The following is a 21625-nucleotide window of genomic DNA, read 5'->3' on the forward strand; positions in this document are numbered from 1 at the left end:
CGTGTGAAGTGAGGGGCGCTAATATATTAAAGTCTGACTCATGTTGATTAGGTGATGTAAAACAAACGGTACCAACAACATTAACAATAATAAAGCCATTAACAATAATGAGTTATGACGTACATTTTACCTTCATTGTCAATGGCGTTTACAAAACAAACATTAAACTAAAGACAAACATTAAACCTGTGTATACCCCTCAAAAAAGAGAGAGATTTACTGATAATTTAGTAAAGATATGGCTCCAAAGTCCAAACTCTGGAATTATCTCTTGCAGATAGACCCTATGATAAGGTGGTGCATTAGTACTGTTGTTGATGTAGTTATTTATTTTTTAGGCTACTGTTTGTTTTACTAATTTTAATATTATTTGTATTAAACCCAATAATATTTGTATACTTAATCTTCTCTTCAGCATTAAAGAAGGCACGCCACATCCTTGAAAGCGCGGTGTTCTGCCCCCTCTGGTGGAGAAGCAACATATGACAGTAGAGCAAACTGCCACTGCTGTTTACATGCAGGAGACGGTAGACGTGAACATGCAGATCTGAATCACAGTCTCCATCCAGTCTCCATTCTCCTCCACATGACCACTTCAACACATCAATAATTGTACTTCCACGATGGTCAAGCATAACCGGGCGTGCAAGCAGACTCACGTTCCCGGCCGCCGTGTAGTCGTCATCAGCGGGCGTCTTTATTTACTTCGGGTCCAGTAGGCCCGCTCCCGTTCCAATTAATACAACGATGGAAGTAAACAGGGACGAAGCGGAGCGCTGCATTGAGATCGCAGCCGCGGCGCTGACCGACAACCAGACCGAGAAAGCGCAGAGGTTTCTGGAGAAGGCACAGAGACTCTTCCCAACAGATAAAGCAAAGGGTAAGAGAGAGTCAGAGAGAGAGAGAGATAGAGAGAGAGAGAGAAAGGGGATGCTTTGTGAGGGCATGCATGAAGGCGCAGAGCAGTCCTATGCAGCAGCAGCAGCCAGCTATAGGCAGCATCATCTGGTCAGCATCCTCCCCAGATGAACAGCACTATAGTGGCCTAGATGGCAGCCGGGCAGGCTGTAGCTAACGTTAGCTCACTCACTTAATGCACAGACATTGGTGGTGTCTAATCAAGATGTAATATCATTGATTGTTTTTAGTATCATCATCATCATCATCATCATCATCACTCGTTTATTATTTTTTCTTCTCTCTGTTAATGTAAAAGCTTCATATTGCAGTGCCGGTCTGTCCACTGGTCCATTTAACCCAGTAGGTCTTTTGATTGATTGATTGATTGAAATATTTATTAACAGTTTGCAGAATTGCAGTACATTTCAAGCACAACTCAATTCTATCTATTCTATACTGAAGTTACGCCTTTTACGCATTTTACTAATTAAAACATTCCATATGGCATCTCCTCCTTCTAGCTAATGATATGGACTATGAAGGTCTACAACTCTGTCTCAGTTGGTTTCCAGCAAGTGTGTGTGTGTGTGTGTGTGTGTGTGTGTGTGTGTGTGAGACACAGAGAGAGAGAATCAATCAATCTTTATTTCAGACCCAGGGAGATCCATATCACAATTAAACAACACAACACAAAAATAACAGGAAATAAAAATAAATAAATAAAATGCACATGTCCCCACATTGTTCAGTTTCTGACATACAAACATGTGCAATGGTTCCACAGTCTAGATGAGAACCTGAACGAACTGTACGTGCAGGGTCCGTTGTGTGAGCGTGATGATGATATCATTTTCAGATGCCCTACACATGAACCTGTACATACAGTAAGGTTATGTAGCACGCCAGAGCAGGTATAGCGGTGACCCAACAATAACAAAGTATAACATCTGGCTTGCACTGGAGCTTCTCAGAACTCTCAGCAGCAGCCTCATGCAGTCATTATAGGCCTAGCTAGGCCTATGTTTGTGTGTGTGTGTGTGTGTGTGTGTGTGTGTGTGTGTGTGTGTGTGTGTGTGTGTGTGTGTGTGTTCGTCCTGATAGTCATTGTTAATCAATACTCATCTATTAGATTAGTACTAGAGCGGTGCCTGTTGGAGCCTCTAGAGCGGTGCCCTTTGGGGGGAGGCATACTATGGTCCAACGGAGCTTTGGTTCGAAGGAGCATTGGTCCGAGGTGCGCTGGGGGTCGGGAGAGGGTTGGGGTTAGGTTTAGGTGTGCTGTTTAGGGTGAGGGTTTGAGGTAGGTTGTGGTTATGCTCCGTCGGACCAAACACATGAACCCCCCTTTGGGCACTGGCCTCCTTGGAACGATGCAAGTTGGAAATGCGTGCCCCACCCAGATATTATGATATTTGTCCCTTTTATGCCCATATATGGAGTTCTTTGTCAGGCATGCCCAAATATGTAGGCCTAGCCCTAGTCTATGCAGACATCAGAATGATGTCAGAACAGGCCAGCTCCATATATGGACACTGGGCAGGGGCCCTGTCCAGAGCCCGGGCAGAGGCCTTTTGGGGTGGTTCTGGACAATCGTGGGTCCGACCGACTCGACACTGCAACCCCTGCAGGGGTGTGGAACGCGTGTGTCGAATTGAAGTTGAAGTCGGTGGGGAAAAAAGGTTCCCGATTTACGTGGATTACAGACGTACACACACACACATTGACTTGGTGCATTTATAGTTAGATTAGATGTCATTATGTTCATACAAAGACAAGAACAAAAAACGTTTAACCAGAGGTTCTGGTGTGACTAAAGTAATAGACCTACATAAATACAAATGCTGATAGTTTGGTAAAATACTGATAGTATGTTTGGTAGAATGGTTTAGAATAAAGGCTTTCAAACGTCACCAGAAATCTGAGTGCTTGGAATTTGGATTCTAGTTTTGTACATTTTGCATGAGGGTTCCATAGGCCTTGTCTTATCTTGAAAAAGTTGTTTTGTTCATGTAGAAAATAAATGATATAAAGTAATTATTACTTTGAAAATTGCGTAAAATCTTTGTCAATGACAGAAATAAGAAAGGGCTACACTGCTCAGCCTAATAATAACACCCGGCATTGATTGGTCCAAATGAAGGGTTTTAATTACAGGAACAGAGTCAGTTGTGAACCATTTAAATTAATATTTAAATGGCATGGCAAGAGGGGGAAAAAAACAAATCCACATATTATGGCAAGAACACGCAAGAATCCAAAGCTGCATGATAACTGTTTCTGGACAAAGGTATATGGCAGGCCTACAGGGCAATTCAAGAACCCAGTTCCTCCTTAATTTCCTCTGGCTGCTTGTAATGTTTTCAAATTATATTTGTTTACATTCTTCTCTTCCCCCGCCATTATATGCTAAATATCATGATATCATTATAGGTAAAACATGTCTTGGCACAGCAGAAGTGTACAATGAAGACGTTTTTTTTTTTCAATTACACTTGAATTCATGGAGATTTATTTGAACCAAATAATTTGATTACCGGCCGAAAGATGCTAATGAAAATAGAAGATCTACAAGCTCAAAACATGACGCAAACAATTTTTTGGCCAATCTACATCGGCATGTTGTGAGCTTGTAGATCAGCTATTTGAACTACACGCATACATAGGGAGGGACACACATAGCTGCGTAATGGAGTGGAGGCACCGCTCAAAAATGGCAAATAGGTTTAGGGATAAGGGGTAAGGGGTGGCGCAAGATATAGCTGTATATGTAAAGAGTAGAAAGAGGGGGGGAAAAAGAAAGAAAAAAACTGTAGGCAGAAGTGAGTTCACCTCCCCTTTTGACCTCCTAGTAGATGGATCTTCAGGCCTGTTTTGAAGGAAGCCAGTGATCCATATTTTTTTAAGGGATGGTGTCAGGGCAATCCACACTTTCTGCTCTTTCTAACTCCCATACTGCTATAATCTGTTATAATCTATCCAGCACTGCTAGAATTGATAGCAAAGAATGGATTCGCCCGCGGACAAGGACAGTTCGGTGGGGACTCGGGGGTCCGTCATCGTCAGACCACGGGTTCTGCAGAAAAGACCTCAGATGTTCCCACCGCCAAGCCCTACACTTCAGATCAGCTGGATTCTGTGATGAGGTACTCTAATATTATAAATGATATGTATTGCATTCATTTTTGTAAATTAACGCTCTATAGAGCGTCGCAGTCCCTCGAGAGACCCGGAAAATAATTCCCCATTCATTTTCCTCATAGACATTTCAAAAAGTATTAATTTTTTTAAAGACCTTTTAAGCGTCGTACAAAGCCACCTCGAGTGACAAATCATGACAACGACATGGGCCGAACAAATAATTAGAAAGAAGAAAAATACGGCAGGTTACAGGTAACACTTTTGTACTTTGTAATTATTTGTTTGGGCCAAAATATTGTGTTTGTTGTCATGATTTGTCACAACTCGAGTTGGCTTTGTACGACGCTTAAAAGGTCTACTTTTTGAAATGTCTATGGGAAAAATGCATTGGGAATTATTTCCTGGGCCTGGCGTCGTCATGAAAGGGGGCGGGACTGCGACGCTCTATACTTGATCATACTGGGGGTGACCCAAAGCGACACATTTTGAGCTTGTGGATCTGCTACTTTTGCTGTTTTTGAATTTGAATCCTGAACCGACACCGACAGAGACGATATCATATAACATATTATGCACATAGCTATTGCTTTGTGGAAAAACAAAAGTCAGGCCCTACTGTATGTGCCATGTTATTGACATGTACATTTTTCTTATTCCCCACACAGGATAAAACAATGCAAAGACTTCTATGAAATTCTTGGGGTCCCGAAGAATGCTTCTGAGGAGGACCTCAAGCGGCACTACAGGAAACTTGCACTGAAATTCCACCCTGACAAGAACCACGCTCCAGGTGCAACCGAGGCTTTTAAAGGTAACCCTGCATAAAATCAATTATACAGGTCGTTTCGAGGAAGCATTTTGATTGGTTGAAATAGTCATCTAGCCGCGCTTAAGATGGATTGCCTAATCAAACCATAACAAGAATGACACGCGTGACGCGTATCATTAACAGCCAGGTGAAACAAGCGTTCTCCGCTGTGCATCTGTCCCCCTTTTGTCATTTTGTCATTGTCATTTTTATTTGTTGACGAAATTGTGTATTTAGTCATCACAGCTTAGTTTTTATTTTGTTTTCGTCGGTGAAAACAGGTAGTCGACGCACATTTGTCGGCATAGTTTTAGTTGACGAAATCAACACTGGCAACATTGTGATTCAGAACAGTCTGATATTGTTATGGTTTGTTGTTTTCTACAGCTATTGGGAACGCCTATTCCGTTCAGAACAGTCTGATATTGTTGTTGTTTTCTACAGCTATTGGGAACGCCTATTCCGTTCTGAGCAACGCTGACAAGAGGAAACTGTACGAGCAGCGCGGGGAGGACGGGCTGCATCCGACGTCCAGACAAGAGGATGAAGACGGGACCTTTGAGGCAGACATCTCGGCTGAAGATCTCTTCAACATGTTCTTTGGTGGAGGATTCCCGTCAAGTACGTACGGTTTCACTCGTCATCCCAATACGTGTACAAATGTTAGGGATGTGCCATGTTTGATCTGAGGCTGATTCTTCTTCTTTATTGATAAACTTAGTTTCTTTTGTCATTAATTTCCGCCTTCTTTGCCAGGGGAAACAACAACAAATAATTATTATAAAATGCTTTCATTCATACATCTTTTAATGAGCAAAAAGATAGATGCCTGGAAAACGGATAAATTCCGACCACTGCAATATATACAATACAATGAGTATTATCTGCTCACAGATTGCTATTATTATTATTACCAGTAAGACGTCTGAGGGCGAAAAGCGACCTCGGCCTAAAGGGCGAGTTCGAGACCTGGGCACCATATATGGTGCCCGACGGGGAATGCACGATTCCATAGTTAACTGTGACCTTCGGTCGCAATTTATAATAATAATACACTTCATTTGTATAGCACCTTTCATGACATGCAACTTTAGTGCTTTACAGAGCAATAATGAAAAAAGAGCTAAAGCATAAAAACAAAAAGAATTGCAAAAAAATGTAATGGGAGTTTATTCCAAGCCGTCGGGCCGTAGAAGCAGAATGCGGCTTCACCGTGGTTTTTATATGCCATTGTAGGCACCTCGTTCAGGTAGGAAGGTGCCAGGCCAGCTGTCCTGTTGTTATGCAAAGTAGTAGCCATTTGATTCGGCACGGTACTTGACACAGCGTGAAAATAGGGGTGGGGGGTGGGGCGCCAGTAAACCTAGACCACTGGGTACTTGGTGTGCCTTGGAAAGTCTGGTGATGCGAGGTTGATTAGGTGTGTCTTCTCTTGAATCTAGGGGGACGCTTTCTAGCGTGCACGCACATGCACCGTTACGTTCCGTCTCTCCCGAAATCCGAGTAATCTCTGTAATTTCCGTTCACAAAATAATATTTTAGCTTTAGAGCTTATGTTTTTTATTTCCATTTCTGCTAAGCAGCAAGCTATATATGCTTAGATGATTTAGATTTATGAGGATAAATCTGTTCGACTGTAAAGACGAAAAAGAAGTGGGGAGGAGGCTTCACTTTATCCGCTTTATATTTTACTCATGATCAGAGCTTCCGTGCTCCAGACTGTATGACAGAAGCATTTGAAAATTGCGAGAGACTAGTGCATCCCTAACGTGTTTTCCTACTGCTTTGTTTCGCTTATTGTCTGTCTATTGACTCTATTCAGGTAACGCTCATGCGTACACCAATGGGAGAATGCGTAATCAGAGACCAGAGCGAAGGGCGCAGCGGCGAGAGGTAAGCCATGGGCCTCTTTCATTGGTGTTTCACCTTGATTGCGTCTAAACCCTGACATTTAAACTATGCCTAAACCTAACAGCAGGGGGGGAGCAACACGTGAATGATTATGAATAATGCTTGAGGAATATGTATTTTATATAAGACCTTTTCATGTCAAGGACCCCCAAAATGATATCTATCTGGCCTCGGACACCCCTCCCCCCACCTGAAAATGTTTGGTGCCAGGGACCCCCAGACAATTCAAACAATTAAAAAGAAATAACAGGTGTACAAGCTCGCAGCACGGCATGAAGTGGCACGCTCTGCAGATCTGCTAGTGGATTTTGAATAGCCAACGTATACAATATGGATTAAGGGGTTAAATGATACATTTTTAATTTTTTAGTGACCCAAAATGGCCTGCAGTGCTGTATCATATAGATATGATGTTTTGCAGGGAGGACTTGCCCTCTTTGTGCAAATCATGCCCATTCTTATCCTGGTCATCGTGTCAGCCCTCAGCCAGATGATGGTAACCGGTACCTCCTACAGCCTGAGCTTCAGACCGTGAGTATTACACCCCCTTTACACGAGAACGGTGTTCATAAAAAACGGCAAAATAAAGTATCGTTTGCTGATGTCCCTTTAGACGAGAACGGTATGTATTTTCAGGAGCAAACAAAGTGAAAACACCTTCCAGAGTGGATATCACTCAACAGCCCTGCGTACCACCTGTTTTGAATTTGCACATAATGCAGGAGACAGCAGGATGTTGCTTTTTTTTTAACAATGTATTTTTCTTTTCTTTTTTACACACAACTGACAATACACACATACAAAACAATTAACATTACAAGACAATTACTGGTATAAAGAAAGCAAAACAACAATACCCCCCCCACCCCAAAAAAACCCAGCAACAACAGCACTACTCCTCTTCAACTCCATCCATTAAATGTGACAAATTATTGTTCTTTATGTAACTTATAAAACGTCCCCACACCTCCTGAAACTTTTCTTGTTTGTCCTTAAGAATGTATGCAATCTTTTCCAAAGGTAAACATAAAGACAATTCCCTGAACAACTGTGTAATACTTGGTTTGTCTGGCCTCTTCCAGGTCAATGCTATCATTCTCTTAGCTTGTAAAAGACATATATCTATAAACATTTGTTCATTACGCTTTATCTTGTGTCCCTATATATATATACCATAGACAGTGGAACAATGTGCATCTTCACCGCATCTGGTGCATACATCTGGAATATTACAATTATACTTATTGAGTTTAACTGGTGTGATGTACACTCTCATAAGCCAATTGTATTGTAGAAGGTTTAGACGAGTATTCCCAGTCTGGGATTGAGCTTGTGCACAAGCCGTACTCCATTGTTCCACTGTTAAATCCTCCTGAATATCTGTTCTCCAGGCATTAAGTCTATCTTCCGAGGATTCTAGATAAAAGTCAACCAATAGACTAGAGCATAGAAATCTGATATTATCCCCCTTCCGAATGGGTCATTAACCAAAGCTTTCTCCAGCACAGACATGGATGGGGCCAGCATGGATTGCCCCAGATTAGTTCTAATAAAATCCCTCAGTTGCAGATATTTAAAGAAGTGTTTGCGAGGGATATCATATTTAATGACCAGTTCCTCGAACGAGAGCATACTCCCCCGACCCCTCTCAAATACATCCCTTAATTGACCTATTCCCCTATCAGCCCATCATTTAACCCATTCTGACCGGGAACCCGTTTTGGTGTTCAGCATCATGTTATGCTTTAGCTATTGAAAAATAGCAGATCTACAAGCTCATAGCGCGCCACCGAGTGGCGCGCTACGAGCTTGTAGGTCTGCTATTTTTGAAAAATCGAAGAACGACTGACATTTTTTTAAATCTGATCTCAGGTCAGAATGGGTTAATCAGACCAGTGTGTGTCCAGTGGAAACCTCGTATGAATCTGATCTCAGGTCAGAATGGGTTAAACCCCCCATCAGCGCAGGATGTTGCTTTACTGAAAACGAGTGCTTCCAAACTCCAATGGCAAGACGGCCGGCCGCGGTCTGCATATAGTCAAGTGCTTGCTCATGCGGTGCTCTGTTTTCAATGCAGGACCGCTGGCCACACAACCAAGAGGCTGACGCAGAACCTGAAGGTGCCGTACTACGTGGGGGAGACCTTCCTCAGGGACCACGCCGGCATGCACCTGAAACGTCTGGAGAGGACTGTGGAGGACGACTTCATCTCCAACCTCCGCAACAACTGCTGGAAGGAGAAGCAGCAGAGTATGTTTTTAACAATTTAACTGCCCTTGATGGAGTGTTCCGTCAATTAAAATCCAACCATTGTCTCAATTTGTCTGCCTTTGTCGGAATTCTCCTTCAATGAATGTACTTTATGGATATGAAACTGTCCCGGTTGCCAGGCAACGCCCTGCATACCCCCCAGCACCAGGAAACGTGTGCACGCATCCCATAGAGTCCCATTTGAAATTGCTGTTTTCTCTGAAACTACGAACGCTGTCCGTGGTGACGATCATCCATCCGAGGTTCAGAACTGATTTGTGATTTTTCATCGCATCGTGATTGAAATATTAACGTGTCTGGCGAAAGATAAACATTGTGAGCTAATGCTAACATAATGGCGGTCTGCGAGCTGGGAAAATGGCAGTGAAAGTGACTGAATATGACCAATTCCGGCTGGCGCAGCTAACTAGCCTCTAAAAACCTCCTTCTGTTCAGGGGTCTTCAACAGGGGGTCCGAGACTCCTAGGTATAGGGAGGTACTCCTCAGAGTCCTCGGAGTGAGGGGAACGTGTTAGGCCAGTTTTATCTGTGACACAATACATACCTGTATAGTGTATAGTGGGGGTCCCTGCTCCATGTCTCTCTCAGCTAGGGGGTCCATGGGTTGAACAACGTTTAAGACCCCTGCATTCGTTTTTCTGACCAGATAGGCTAGGACCGTTCCGTCATTAACCGGCTTTACCCAGGACGACAAATTATTTTATTTTCAGGTTATTCGGAGAGAATGTGCAAGGTCGCTACTGTATGCGACTGATGCAGAACCTTTATAGAACAAGCAAAACACAAGAGGAGGCAGAGGGCAGGGTGAGATGGAGGCAGGTGACACGCTGTGGCGACCCCTGAAGGGAACATCTGAAATGAAAAGAGAAGATTTTAAGATTACAGCATTTGAAGTGGTCGAACTAGCAAGTAGCAATATGTTCAGAAGCATCTTCCATAAAACCGTAATAGTCTGGGATATTTCTTATAAAAGCAAAGTTTAAAGCCTCAATCTGTGATTTCTTTGTTTTGCTTTAATCAATGAGTAATGCTCTGCGATATGTCTTTGTACATATTGTCTTTAAGTCTTTCTGGGTGGTTGTTGTTTTTCTGTCTTGCAGAAGAAGGCATGCTATACAGAGCTCGCTACTTCGGAGACGGTGAATTGTACCAGAGGGCACAGAAGGCTCGCATGCCAAGCTGTGCCAAGCTTTCCGAGATCACTGCTTCATTACACTAGCTATTATGATGCCTAATTACAGGTATGCTCTAACTAATACCTGATATCCTTTTTAGTTTTTTCTTTACCCAATGATATTTATTCATTTGAGACTTGATGCACACTGTATAATGCAATGGTTCTCAACCTGTTGTACCCCCATATCATGTGGGGAACTCCTGAGGACCCCCAAGAGGCAAAGGAAAAGACCACTGCAAACATTGGTCAAATTGTCAAATAATATAAGAAAGAGGCGAAAACTTTCGAAATAGCCAATCTACAAGCTCACAAAACCTCGCAACATGAGGCGTTGTAGATCTGCTATTTTCCACACAATTTATCCGTGGAAGTCAAACAAAATGTAATGCTTCCTACATTCCAAGTGCTTATCAGGGGCGGAGGTCCCCGGCTGTCATGGTCTGAAAAGGTTGAGAACCACTGGTACAATGAACAGGTTTTACATGCATTGTTTCCTTCTTGACAGATTTACTGAATCAACAAAAAAATATGAAAAACTAAATAACACTGGCTGTAAATACGCTTAAGAAATCCGCAGCCTGAAGACAACTTTAAGAGGAAACACTACAGACAAGCCATGATCTCTCTCTCTCTCTCTCTCTCTCTCTCTCTCTCTCTCTCTCTCTCTCTAATTCTCCTGGAGAAAATGAAATATTCCAAGTAGAACCAAGAGAATTAGTACAAAAAACTGTTTATTTTAAATAACGTTATTAGGAAATAATGTGAACTTTAGAACAAAGAGACACTGTTCCATGAAAGTGACTGAGCTGACTTCACTTTCATGGCTGTTTTTATTGTTTTGTTTTGTTTTTGTATTTGCAAAAAAAAAGAAACATGCAATATGAAACCTAAAGTATGTAAGCTGTAGTCTTACTAAGACATCCTTATGTAGCAGTTGATAGATAGCCTACCACAAAGAATGCTTCCTTCCTTCACCTTTTTATGCAGTCAAATGCAGGATGGTGGGCGAGTTGGGGGTGGGGGGAGACAAGAGCAATTTTGTGATTTGACTTTCACATGCACATTCTGAACTTTTTAAAACTATGCAGAGATAAACGCACGTAACCTCTTAAGATTCCAATGTCCAATGTCTAGAATTTGTCAGACACTTTCCAAAAATTACGATTGTCCTCTTTGCTATGTGGAAATTGCCCTGTAAAACTCTTCCATTATCTGTTGAGGTTGAGCCATATAAGTTGCTGTCTCTACGCAAAGAACGCCATAGTAATGACAGACTACTTACAGTTGGGTATTGTCTGACAGATTCTGTTTTTTGGGGAGTGTAAGATCTCTGATACAAGCCTGTTTATGGTTTGAACAAACTTTTGTCAGACTATACGTTTATAATAAGCTATTTATTGTTGAATCATTTTTATTATGTATTATTTATTTCAAATTCATGATTTCAAAATTGATCAGACTTAACTACTTTTCCACCTTATTTTTATTCACCAACTGACAAAATAAACACAGACGGATATAAACATGTTGCGTCTGAGTCATTGCTTGGATCTCAGAGGAGCTAAGAAACAGGTTATTTTACAGTCAGAGAAATGCCAGCACCCGCGGAAATGCCCAACAGGTGCTTTTATTAACTGGCAGCGAACTGAAAAACGCATGTTTCAGCACAAAGCCAGCTTTATACGTTATTTATGGTACTACAACGCAAAGTGTGCTGAAACGTGTACTTTGTTCGGTTTTATACCCCTACCAATGAAATAAAAAGTACATTGGTAAATGGTGCATTTATATAGCGCTTTTATCCAAGACGCTTTACAGAGATTGTGCATTACATTCACACACAGATGCCGGAGGAAACCATGCAAGGCACAAACCTGCACATTAGGATCAATTCAGAGTCTTGCTCAAGAACACTAACTCTGGGGAGCCCGGGTTCGAACTGGGAACCTTGCGGTTGCCATTCGGTCACTCTACCCCTGAGCCACTGCCGCATTTCTGTGAGTACTGGCAATTCCGCTGACAGTCTACTCTGCACGTACGTGCTCACGACATTTCTGGCTGAACAACAAACTGTGACTCGAGTCGAAGTCATCAGTGGAACCATGACTGACTGCACGTTTCGATTCAGTTACAGTTGCTGTTCATACTTAAGACCACATGGGGGTGCTATTCCTTCCGTAATTGCTGCATCAAATCACCTTCAGTCGAGAGATACTTTTTAAGCACTTGTATTGGATCTCTGTGTTCAGTGGTTTTAGTGGTTGAGGTATTATTTTACATGCATTTGTATTTTATTCTATTTTTAGGCTTTAGTATAAAAATTAGAGCTTCTGCTCACCTAATGATTTTTACACGGCCAGAGTTTAAAGTTAAACGGTAATGCTTCCGCATACCTGAGACAGGTGCATAACGGAACACCTTGTGTTGACAACCAAGAACAAGAACCTTCATCTGGTTATTTTAAGAGAAGGTTTGCACCAAAACCTTTGCTGTTTTGATTGCAGATTAGTGGAGGAGCTTAGGGAGAGATAAGGGTGATTTCGTGCTAATTTGTCTAAAAGCTGCAAATATTGCACAGATATAGCCAGGGGCAGGGGCATGCTCTAATGATTAAAGCTAGGGCGCCCGAACCAGCCCAAATGTGATGACCTCATGACATTTGTAATGATGGCTATGGCCATTTTTAACCGAAGGAGTGTTTTTCGTGCAAAACTAATGCTTGCATGGATTCAGAATTATGAAAACCCCCTAGTTTGACACATGCTACTTAAAGCATAATGAAATTTAGAATTTTTTGCCTTATGTAGGATGTTAATGGAGGCATTTGGATTTGGCCGCTGTGGCGACCCCAAAGGTCGCTGGCTCGGGTGCCCTAGCTTTAATCATTAGAGCATGCCCTGGGCTAAATCTGGGCTACATCTGTGCAAATATCCCTATGCTCCTCTTCTAGATGAAGTAGACGGTGGGTAGAATTCGTGTTCCCTTTTGGTGATAAAAGATTATGTATGGCATCTGTCAGCTACCCTATGTTCAGGATTCACAAGTCTGCCACAAGTGGCCTGGGTGCAAGAATTGTTGTGGGCACCTATACTCATTAATAAGTTAGTAAGTTAAATGTGTGGTGATTTAGACCAGGGATACTCAAATAGATTTACCTGTGGGCCACATTACAAAAATGGCAAGGGGCCAGGGGCCAGTAGATAAAATTACGACATTAATGATACTTGATAACTTCTCTCTTTCAATTGCTTTATTATCGCAAAATGTATCAAAGTACAATGTGCATGCACACAATATGTAAATAAATAAATGTGTTACATTTTCTTGCATAAACACAAAGAGCTGTTTCCATAACTGCACAAATTATTGCACATAACATGAGTAGCTGTTATAATAACATAATAACATAACATGAGTAGCTCTTTGCCTGCCTGCCTGCCTGCCTGCCTGTCTGTCTGTCTGTCTGTCTGTCTGTCCATGAGTAGTTATTTGTCTGTCTGTCAATGAGTAGCTGTCTTACTGTCTGCCTGTCTATGAGTAGCTGTCTGCCTGCCTGTCTATGAGTAGCTGTCTGTCTGCCTGCCTGCCTGCCTGTCCAATTGTCCATGAGTAGCTGTCTGTCTGCCTGTCTGAGTAGCTGTCTGCCTGCCTGCCTAATTGTCCATGAGTAGCTGTCTGTCTGCCTGTCTATGAGTAGCTGTCTGCCTGCCTGCCTAATTGTCCATGAGTAGCTGTCTGTCTGCCTGTCTATGAGTAGCTGTCTGCCTTCCTGTCTGTCCAATTGTCCATGAGTAGCTGTCTGTCTGTCTATGAGTAGCTGTCTGCCTGCCTGCCCAATTGTCTATGAGTAGCTGTCTGTCTGTCTATGAGTAGCTGTCTGCCTTCCTGCCTGTCCAATTGTCCATGAGTAGCTGTCTGTCTGTCTATGAGTAGCTGTCTGCCTTCCTGCCTGTCCAATTGTCCATGAGTAGCTGTCTGCCTGCCTGTCCAATTCTCCATGAGTAGCTGTCTGTCTGTCTGCCTGTCTATGAGTAGCTGTCTGTCTGTCTGACTGCCTGCCTGTCCAATTCTCCATGAGTAGCTGTCTGTCTGTCTGCCTGTCTATGAGTAGCTGTCTGCCTGCCTGCCAGCCAGCAAGTTGGTTAACAGAAAATAAATTGTTATGGCTGAGTAAAATAAAATACAATAAACACAATTTGCCTGAAAATAGATTACCCAGCTATGACCTTTTTCATGAAAAAAAGAATGAGTAGTGATATGGCTGACTGAGTAAAATAAAACAATCTACCTGAAAATAGATAGCTATAAGTGAAGAGCAATTTCCGCAATTACCATTTCCGCAATTTCCATTTCCGCAATTTCCATTTCCATTTCCAACTATTAATGGCAGCTGGGTTTCATCATTCAAATAAAATAGAATTCTGTCCGTTTAGCTATAAAATTATGTCAGGGAATACAGAGTATATGTCTTTCATTTGCATTGCATCTCCCCCCCCCCCCCCTCCCTAATACTCTAATAGTATTACTTATAATGTAATTAAAGATAACTTCATTCAGATTTATTTATTTTTATTTCATTTTCCAGATTTTTTTTTCTTCTTTTTTTTAGATTTTCATTGGTGGGCCAGTCATAGTCCCGCGGGCCTGATGTGGCCCGCGGGCCTGAGGTTGAGTATCACTGATTTAGACCCAAGCTGGGATCGAACCCCAGGTCTCCCACTCGGAAAACCGACACACAACCTACCCTGCCAATAGAGCTTAGCCTTATTGGCAGAGTTCTTGTGTCCGGGTTATGCAACTGGGCGGTTGTATGGCCCAGTTACATGTAATTATTGTGGTTGTTAACAACCCTTGAATTTTCCCCAGAAAGTGTATGTATATATGCATGGCAACATTTCCTTTGTTCCCATTTCAACAAGAACCACAGGTGTTTTAGGATGTCATCTGCTGAACCTCACTAGTTGACAAACTTGACATACATTTTAACTTGGTGAAGATGACATTATAGCTTCGGGCCAATCTCAAATGAAATGGAAAAGAAAACCCCCAAAGTTGTTAAAAAATAATTTATTCTGCAGTCATGAAAGTACAAAAAAAACAGTGCAATGCTGTGAATATCTGAATATCAAATAAATACAGTTAAATGGAGGACACGACTCGGAAAGAAAACATTGATAAAAAATAAATCAAGTAACATCTGACACCTGCTTGCATACTTTACATACCAAGAACACACTGGTAGGAATTTTGTTCTTAAATCCAAGCAGTTACTAAAAGGCCTCTAATAAACAACTACTTGCCATGTAAAAGAAAAAAAGAAAGCAATGTGATACCAATGGTCTCAAAATAACATTACCATATAGCTAGCTGCCACTTTATGGTTTCAATAGAAACTGAGGTACAAATTCTGAGCAAGTGTTAGGAAAATGCCTATTTGTTCAAATATAGTGGTTGGTCATTTGCAGACAACGTACATGCCCTTTACAAGCATTTAAGGTGTTGACCACTTTATCCAAGTACCAATAACTGGTTCCCTTTACAGTAGGAACAATAGGCGCTACATCTTTTGTTGGGTAAGAGGGCACATACACGTACATTTAAAAGGAATCATAAGGCCCTTTTCTCTGGGCTTAAATCTTTTAAGAGCTTTTATGTATCCATCGGACATTTTTTTTTTACAACGAAACACTTTGAAGAGCGGTCCCTCGATGCGAGTGTATCCGTCTTCATCAGCATTCCTCAATGAGCAACTCCTCAGAGCTATACAGTTTCTTCTTGATCACTCTGAAGCCGGTGTGCAGTCTAATGGCCTGTCTCGCCACCGCCGGGGCGGAGGAGCTGGATTTAGAAGCGCCGCCGCCAAACAGGCCCTGGATCTTGGGCCACAGTCCGCCCGACTCCAGCCTGAGCACCAGAGTCAACTGAAACGTGGGCACGAGACGCGGGTCCACGGCTATCTGCTCCACCATGCTCTGCTCGCAGGCGAAACCGTGCTCCACGCACAGGTCAATGAGCGCGCCCCGGAGGCCGCAGGGCTCGCTGGCCGCCAGGTGGAGGAGCTCGCGTCCTATGTGCTCCAGGAGCTTCTCGGGGATGAGGAGCTTGGCGCAGCGCAGGGCGCCGTGCTCAGAGTCTTTGGCCTCCCGGAGGCTGCGGGCGATGACGTCCACCACCTCCCTCAGCAGGCTCTCCTCCGTCGGGTCGTAGAAGAGGTCCTCGTCATCGAGGTTGGACGGACCGAGCAGGTCAAACGAGGCGTCCGACCCTGGAGGAAGAAGGTGCCTCGTTAGTAAAGAATAACATTTATAAACTGTATGCGTGTGTGTGGGGGGGGGGGTCCTCCTAAAAAGTTTGAGAACCACTGGTATAGATTATGCAACTTCTGATGAAACTATTTTTTACCTGAGTCAGAGAGATCACTCCTGCTGCCATTGTGCGAAAGTGAGTCTATGCTGCCGCTGCCTCCTGCACTGAAGTCGGTGAGTTTCTGCACCAGCCTGCTCCAGGACAGCCTCCGGGGAGAGGCTGCGTCGTCCACTGGAGAAGGAGGTGAGCTGCCTGCACTGTCACTGGTTGCCGAGTGAGAAGGCATGATGGTTGACGTCTGTGTGGGACTTGTGTGTCCAGTTCTGTTGTAGAGAGGAGAGCCAAGAACAGGTAACGTTAATGACACTGGTCACTCACTGGTCTATGTACATGAACATGACATGTACACACACACACACACACACACACACTCCACTTTATTTGTATTAAAAAACATTAAAACTGTAAGTACTAAGTGCTGTACACTCAGTAAACTAATATTAAATACTAATATAATAAATATGCACACAGAGAGGCTAAATGCAAACATGCATCATACATTAAAATATAATACATATTATAATAAAAATGCATTTATATGTTGTATTCCAACATAATGATGATAGCATAAAAGACAGAGGAAACATAGGCAACGGTGTTGTCATTGTCATGACCAAGCAACAACTAAAACGGATTGAACTTGACAGGAACACAAAGTCTTTCTCTTTGTTGGGATTCGAGAAAAACAACGCGCAGAAACTCGTCATTTCGTATGAAAATGTAAGCTCGCCACTGTGCAAAAGTAAAATAAGCACTTACCGAATGTATTCCAAAAGCCGTCGATAAGTCGTCGAGATACAGTTTGGCTGGTTTTATAGTGGTTGTTATTTAAAATAGGCTGCAGATATAAAGTTGTTTTTCCCTTACGTGTCCATTCAACCCAGCACCTCTTCTGGCTCTGCAGCCTTTCCTGCAACAACAATGATTTTATATGGGCCGTGGTAGCGCACGCCCACTTCTGTCCCGGCCGTCCAATGAAAATGGGGGGCACGTGCGCAGCCGGGAGTTGCTGTATCTTGCCTGGTAACATGCCAGTACAGAAGAAAGAAAACAGTCGGGTTATAAAGAGGGGGGGCTGGCCGGGTGAATAATAGACCCCAGTCAGTCAGTGTCATGGAAATGTACCAAGGAAGAACTTGCCTGGACTTGCCAGTCTGGTACATGTTGTCATATAGTTTAATATCCCCCCCAAAATGAAGAAGTAGCCCATGGTATCATCACTATTTAAATAAATAAATAAATATAAAGCCGGGCCCTGGCTGGCTGCAAGCACAGCTCAGCTGGTTCAGTCGACTAGTGTTGCAGCAGTGCACACATTACGTCATCTATTTTTCTCTCTCTGCCATTACATCATCATTCTTCAGCTATAATCCAGTTTATTGGGAAGCTATCGATAATGTTTCATTGATTGCACTATATACGTACACGAAACACATTAATATTCACGTATACACATGCATGCACCACACATATAGGTCTAAACATGTAAATGTTCTGAATTAAGTTATCCCCAGAGCTTTCCTCAAGGGTGGTGACTCATGGTCCTGTATTACCGTTATTTGTTTTTCTCAAAGATAGCTAGCATATTTTGGAAACAGTTTTGCCTATAATGACACACAAAAATAGGGACACCAGAGTTAATGTGAATGAACAAGGGCCTGTAGAACAAGATGACACAAGGCAGCCAGTATCACACACAGCAGCATGTCCTGAAATATTACGCACATACATGAGAAAGACATTTGCAGGACAAAGCAGGACATGAACAGATTGTGCAGTGATGCAATAAAGAAAAACATACATACATACATACATACTGTACATACATACATGTACACATGTATAGGGTCAAAAACACAACCACTACCTCTCCCCCTCCCATGCACGTATATCTGACAATATATAAAGCCACAATACCAACTTTGATGAGGCAATATTGCTTTTATTTCTATTTTCTAAATACAAGGTTTTCCTCATTTCCTGAAAAATGTGTATTTTTCATTTCCTGAAAATGAACATTTTGGAGTTAGGTGGTTTCTCCCCAACAGCAGAAATACACGTGAGACTCTAATGGGTAGCTTGTATCTGTTTGGGCCTGCAGTATAGGTCTACACTGCTCTACAGTATCTGATAAAGTAGAGAGCATGGCATCACGTACGCTTATCTACATGTGTACACAACAGCAACACAGTTTCTAGACCTGATCAGTATTAGCTCAGTACCGATACTGGGGTGCCGGCCAAACCACCAATGCAATATATACTTGAGCATAAGGGTTTGAGGAGTATAAGAAAATGATGTGTGAATCGTATGCTGAGGCCTTTGCAGTCTCCATATCTCGACCCATGTGTACGCCCACTCTGTAAGAGATATTTCGGGTAGATTTATTAAAAAACAGCAGCGCTCCCCACAACCACCATATCAAACAACACATGAGGGAACATCTTTTCCAAGAATGTTCTATCCCTCCAGTAGCGTTTCACAGAGCCTTGTAGAAGTTGTAGCATCACTGACCAATCAGTAAGAGGGTGGGTGGTTACTATGAGTGTCTACCATTTATACCTGGCAGTGTGTGATGGCTTGCAGGTGTGAAATGCGAGAAGCCACACAGTTTTCGACCGTGCAGTGTGTTGCTGCAGGCAGCGTTCAATGCAATATCAAGTGAGTTTCAGGTTTATCTGAATGGCTTCATGTGAATAATCTACCTACCTACCTATACCTACAGTACCCAGGTGTACCCTATATGCCTTCATCCTAACAGCACTTTGCATAGGTTGCACCATACTGTATGGGAGACTATTATCACTTCCTCATAATGCAAATGCATGTACAGTACATTATATTGCACAATGTATGAGATCTGTATGTGCATGTTTAGTCTTGTTAGTACTGTATACAGCAGGGGTCTTTGTTTTTCAGCCCAAGGACTTAGCTGAGAGAGAGACAGAGATGAAGCAGGGACCCCCACAACTACATATTGTATAGAATTGTGTTGCAGATTAAACTTTTTTCATAGTTTTCAGATAGCTTCATAGAATTGTTTGAAAGCACATCTATTAATTCATTTAATGTGTATTTTCAGACATTTAACCACTTAAAGCCTGAATACTAAACTTGACCATTGGCTCTGTACTTGTTTTGCTTTGATCTCCCTCTACAGTACATCAAAACCGATCTACAAGGTCACGCCTCACAGCACGAGGCACTGTGCTTGTAGATTGGCTAATGTTCCCCTCACTCCACTCAGCCAGAACTCAGAACCCCTGTAGTAACTCTGAGGACCCCCACGTTGTAGACCCCTGGGTGGGTAAGTATACGACAGTATATCAAGTGTGATTGTATTATGTTCCGTTTACTTAACGGGAGTTAAAAGCAATTTGATTGTGCCTAATAATCTATTGCAGTTTCACCAGATGTACCATTCAGTTACTATTTATGTATACTGAACAATAAACAGGATGTCCTGATGTTATTAAAACACTTTGAACTGTCGGAAGATACAGGAGCGAGCCACAGACTACTGAACTGTAGTAATCTAGGTCAATTACTTTATCTATATGTGACATACACATAAACTGCCAAAAGGATAACAGGCCGAAATCAGTCTGCTTTTTACTTGAGGTTTACTGCTCACCAGTATTGCCATGTCCGCTTATTATAAGCAACCTTAGACATGTTTTTTTCTGTAAAGTTGCTTGTAAATATTTGTAGTTGCAGGTTGTGTTTTTTTACGCACTTTCTAAAGTTTAGTTGTGTAGTGTAGTTGCTTATTTAGGCTTGTTTCCTAATAACCAGTGATTCTCACACATTTACATTGTCAAGGAGTCGGACCTCCGGCATGAATGTATGTATATATGTTGTCTAAACAAAAGGACCCTACATCTAAAACTATTCTGTGCTAGGGACCTCCATACCAGCTTGGTGTTGTTAAAATGTTTCAAATATTCCACATATTTCACTAGCAGATCTACAAGCTCGGCTATTTTCAAATATCCTATTGTGGCCTCTTTTGGGCTTGTTTTTCCTGGTTGCTTATTTCTCTCACACAATCCGGCAACACTGATGCTCACTGCCAAAGAAAGACTGGAAAGTTGCCAGGTATACTGTAATATGCTGTGTAGCCAGTCGCCCAGTCACACACGTGTGAGTGGGACGGACTGTACTTTATGGCAAGGAGAAGCAGCAACACACATACACGTGCCGGCACAGGATGTTCTCTCTAGGATGTTTTGATTTCTGAGAACTTCCTTAATTTACGCTGTAAGTGTACCTTTAAACAAGATGTGGTTCCCAAAATGTTTAACTCGAGACCCATGCAGAAATCTGCATGGGTATACAAGCTGATCTACAAGCTCTTGTGAGCTTGTAGATCTGCTATTTTCACTACTTCTTAAAAGTAGGCTAAGCATGGATTTATTTTAAAGGAATTCTTTAAAACAAAATGTGGGAAATTAAAAATATAATTTCATTAAAAACATATGGGTCCCAACCCACTGTTTGGGAAACAGTGCTTTAAAGCAGTGGTTCCCAAACTTTTTCATGTCAAGGACCCCCAAATTGACACTAATTATCCCGCAGACCCCTATAAGAGAAGATTTTTACGTCAGTGATTCTCAACCCGCCCCAGTTTGACGTGCATTAGTCTACGGACCCCCATTTAATGGCATTTCTATCTCTGGGACCAACATTTTATATTGTAAAATCAAGGTTAATTTAACTCTGAGTGTACAAATTGAACCAAATGGACCCTAACAGGTCTCAGACCCATAAGGGTCCATTTGGTTCCAAACTATCACTTAGCTGGGGACCCCCTGGAAGTCCCTCAAGGACCCCTGGGGATAGTGTCATAGTTTCAGACGGGGTCCATTTGGTATTGTTTATACGTTTAAACAATACCAAATGGACCCTGTCTGAAACTATGACAGTACTCGTAAAGAACAAAAGTATCGATGAAAACAAATGTACAGTATGCTGTTGCCGCGTCGCGTGTTATTTGTTATCTGTACAATAAAAACAAACATGTACTGTGTGTGGGAGCCAGCTGGAGGTGTGCC

General features: G+C 42.3%; 2 protein-coding genes across 3 annotated transcripts; one reads left to right on the forward strand and one right to left on the reverse strand.

Annotated features, from left to right (window-relative positions):
- Nucleotides 1-455: 455 nt before the first annotated feature.
- dnajb12b (DnaJ heat shock protein family (Hsp40) member B12b) lies at nucleotides 456-10845 on the forward strand. 2 transcript variants are annotated; one of them, XM_080788690.1, is made up of 9 exons: nucleotides 456-880; nucleotides 3881-4043; nucleotides 4704-4849; nucleotides 5291-5467; nucleotides 6669-6739; nucleotides 7179-7288; nucleotides 8835-9007; nucleotides 10129-10269; nucleotides 10711-10845. In XM_080788690.1, the coding sequence occupies exons 1-8, from the start codon at nucleotides 748-750 to the stop codon at nucleotides 10245-10247; spliced, it is 1092 nt and encodes a 363-aa protein (XP_080644816.1). In that variant the 5' UTR covers nucleotides 456-747; the 3' UTR covers nucleotides 10248-10269; nucleotides 10711-10845. The 2 variants fall into 2 exon arrangements, with proteins under 2 accessions (XP_080644816.1, XP_080644815.1); XM_080788689.1 differs by having other exon boundaries at nucleotides 10129-10718.
- Nucleotides 10846-15256: 4411 nt separating this feature from the next.
- Nucleotides 15257-17468, reverse strand: ddit4 (DNA-damage-inducible transcript 4). The gene is made up of 3 exons (XM_080788572.1): nucleotides 17331-17468; nucleotides 16608-16834; nucleotides 15257-16470 (listed from the first exon to the last, which is right to left on the reverse strand). Exons 2-3 carry the CDS (start codon nucleotides 16795-16797, stop codon nucleotides 15935-15937), a joined length of 726 nt encoding a protein of 241 aa, XP_080644698.1. The 5' UTR covers nucleotides 16798-16834; nucleotides 17331-17468; the 3' UTR covers nucleotides 15257-15934.
- Nucleotides 17469-21625: the final 4157 nt, after the last annotated feature.

This window comes from Protomyctophum bolini (assembly GCF_963924005.1).
Source record: "Protomyctophum bolini genome assembly, chromosome: 18".
Lineage (NCBI taxonomy): Eukaryota > Metazoa > Chordata > Actinopteri > Myctophiformes > Myctophidae > Protomyctophum > Protomyctophum bolini.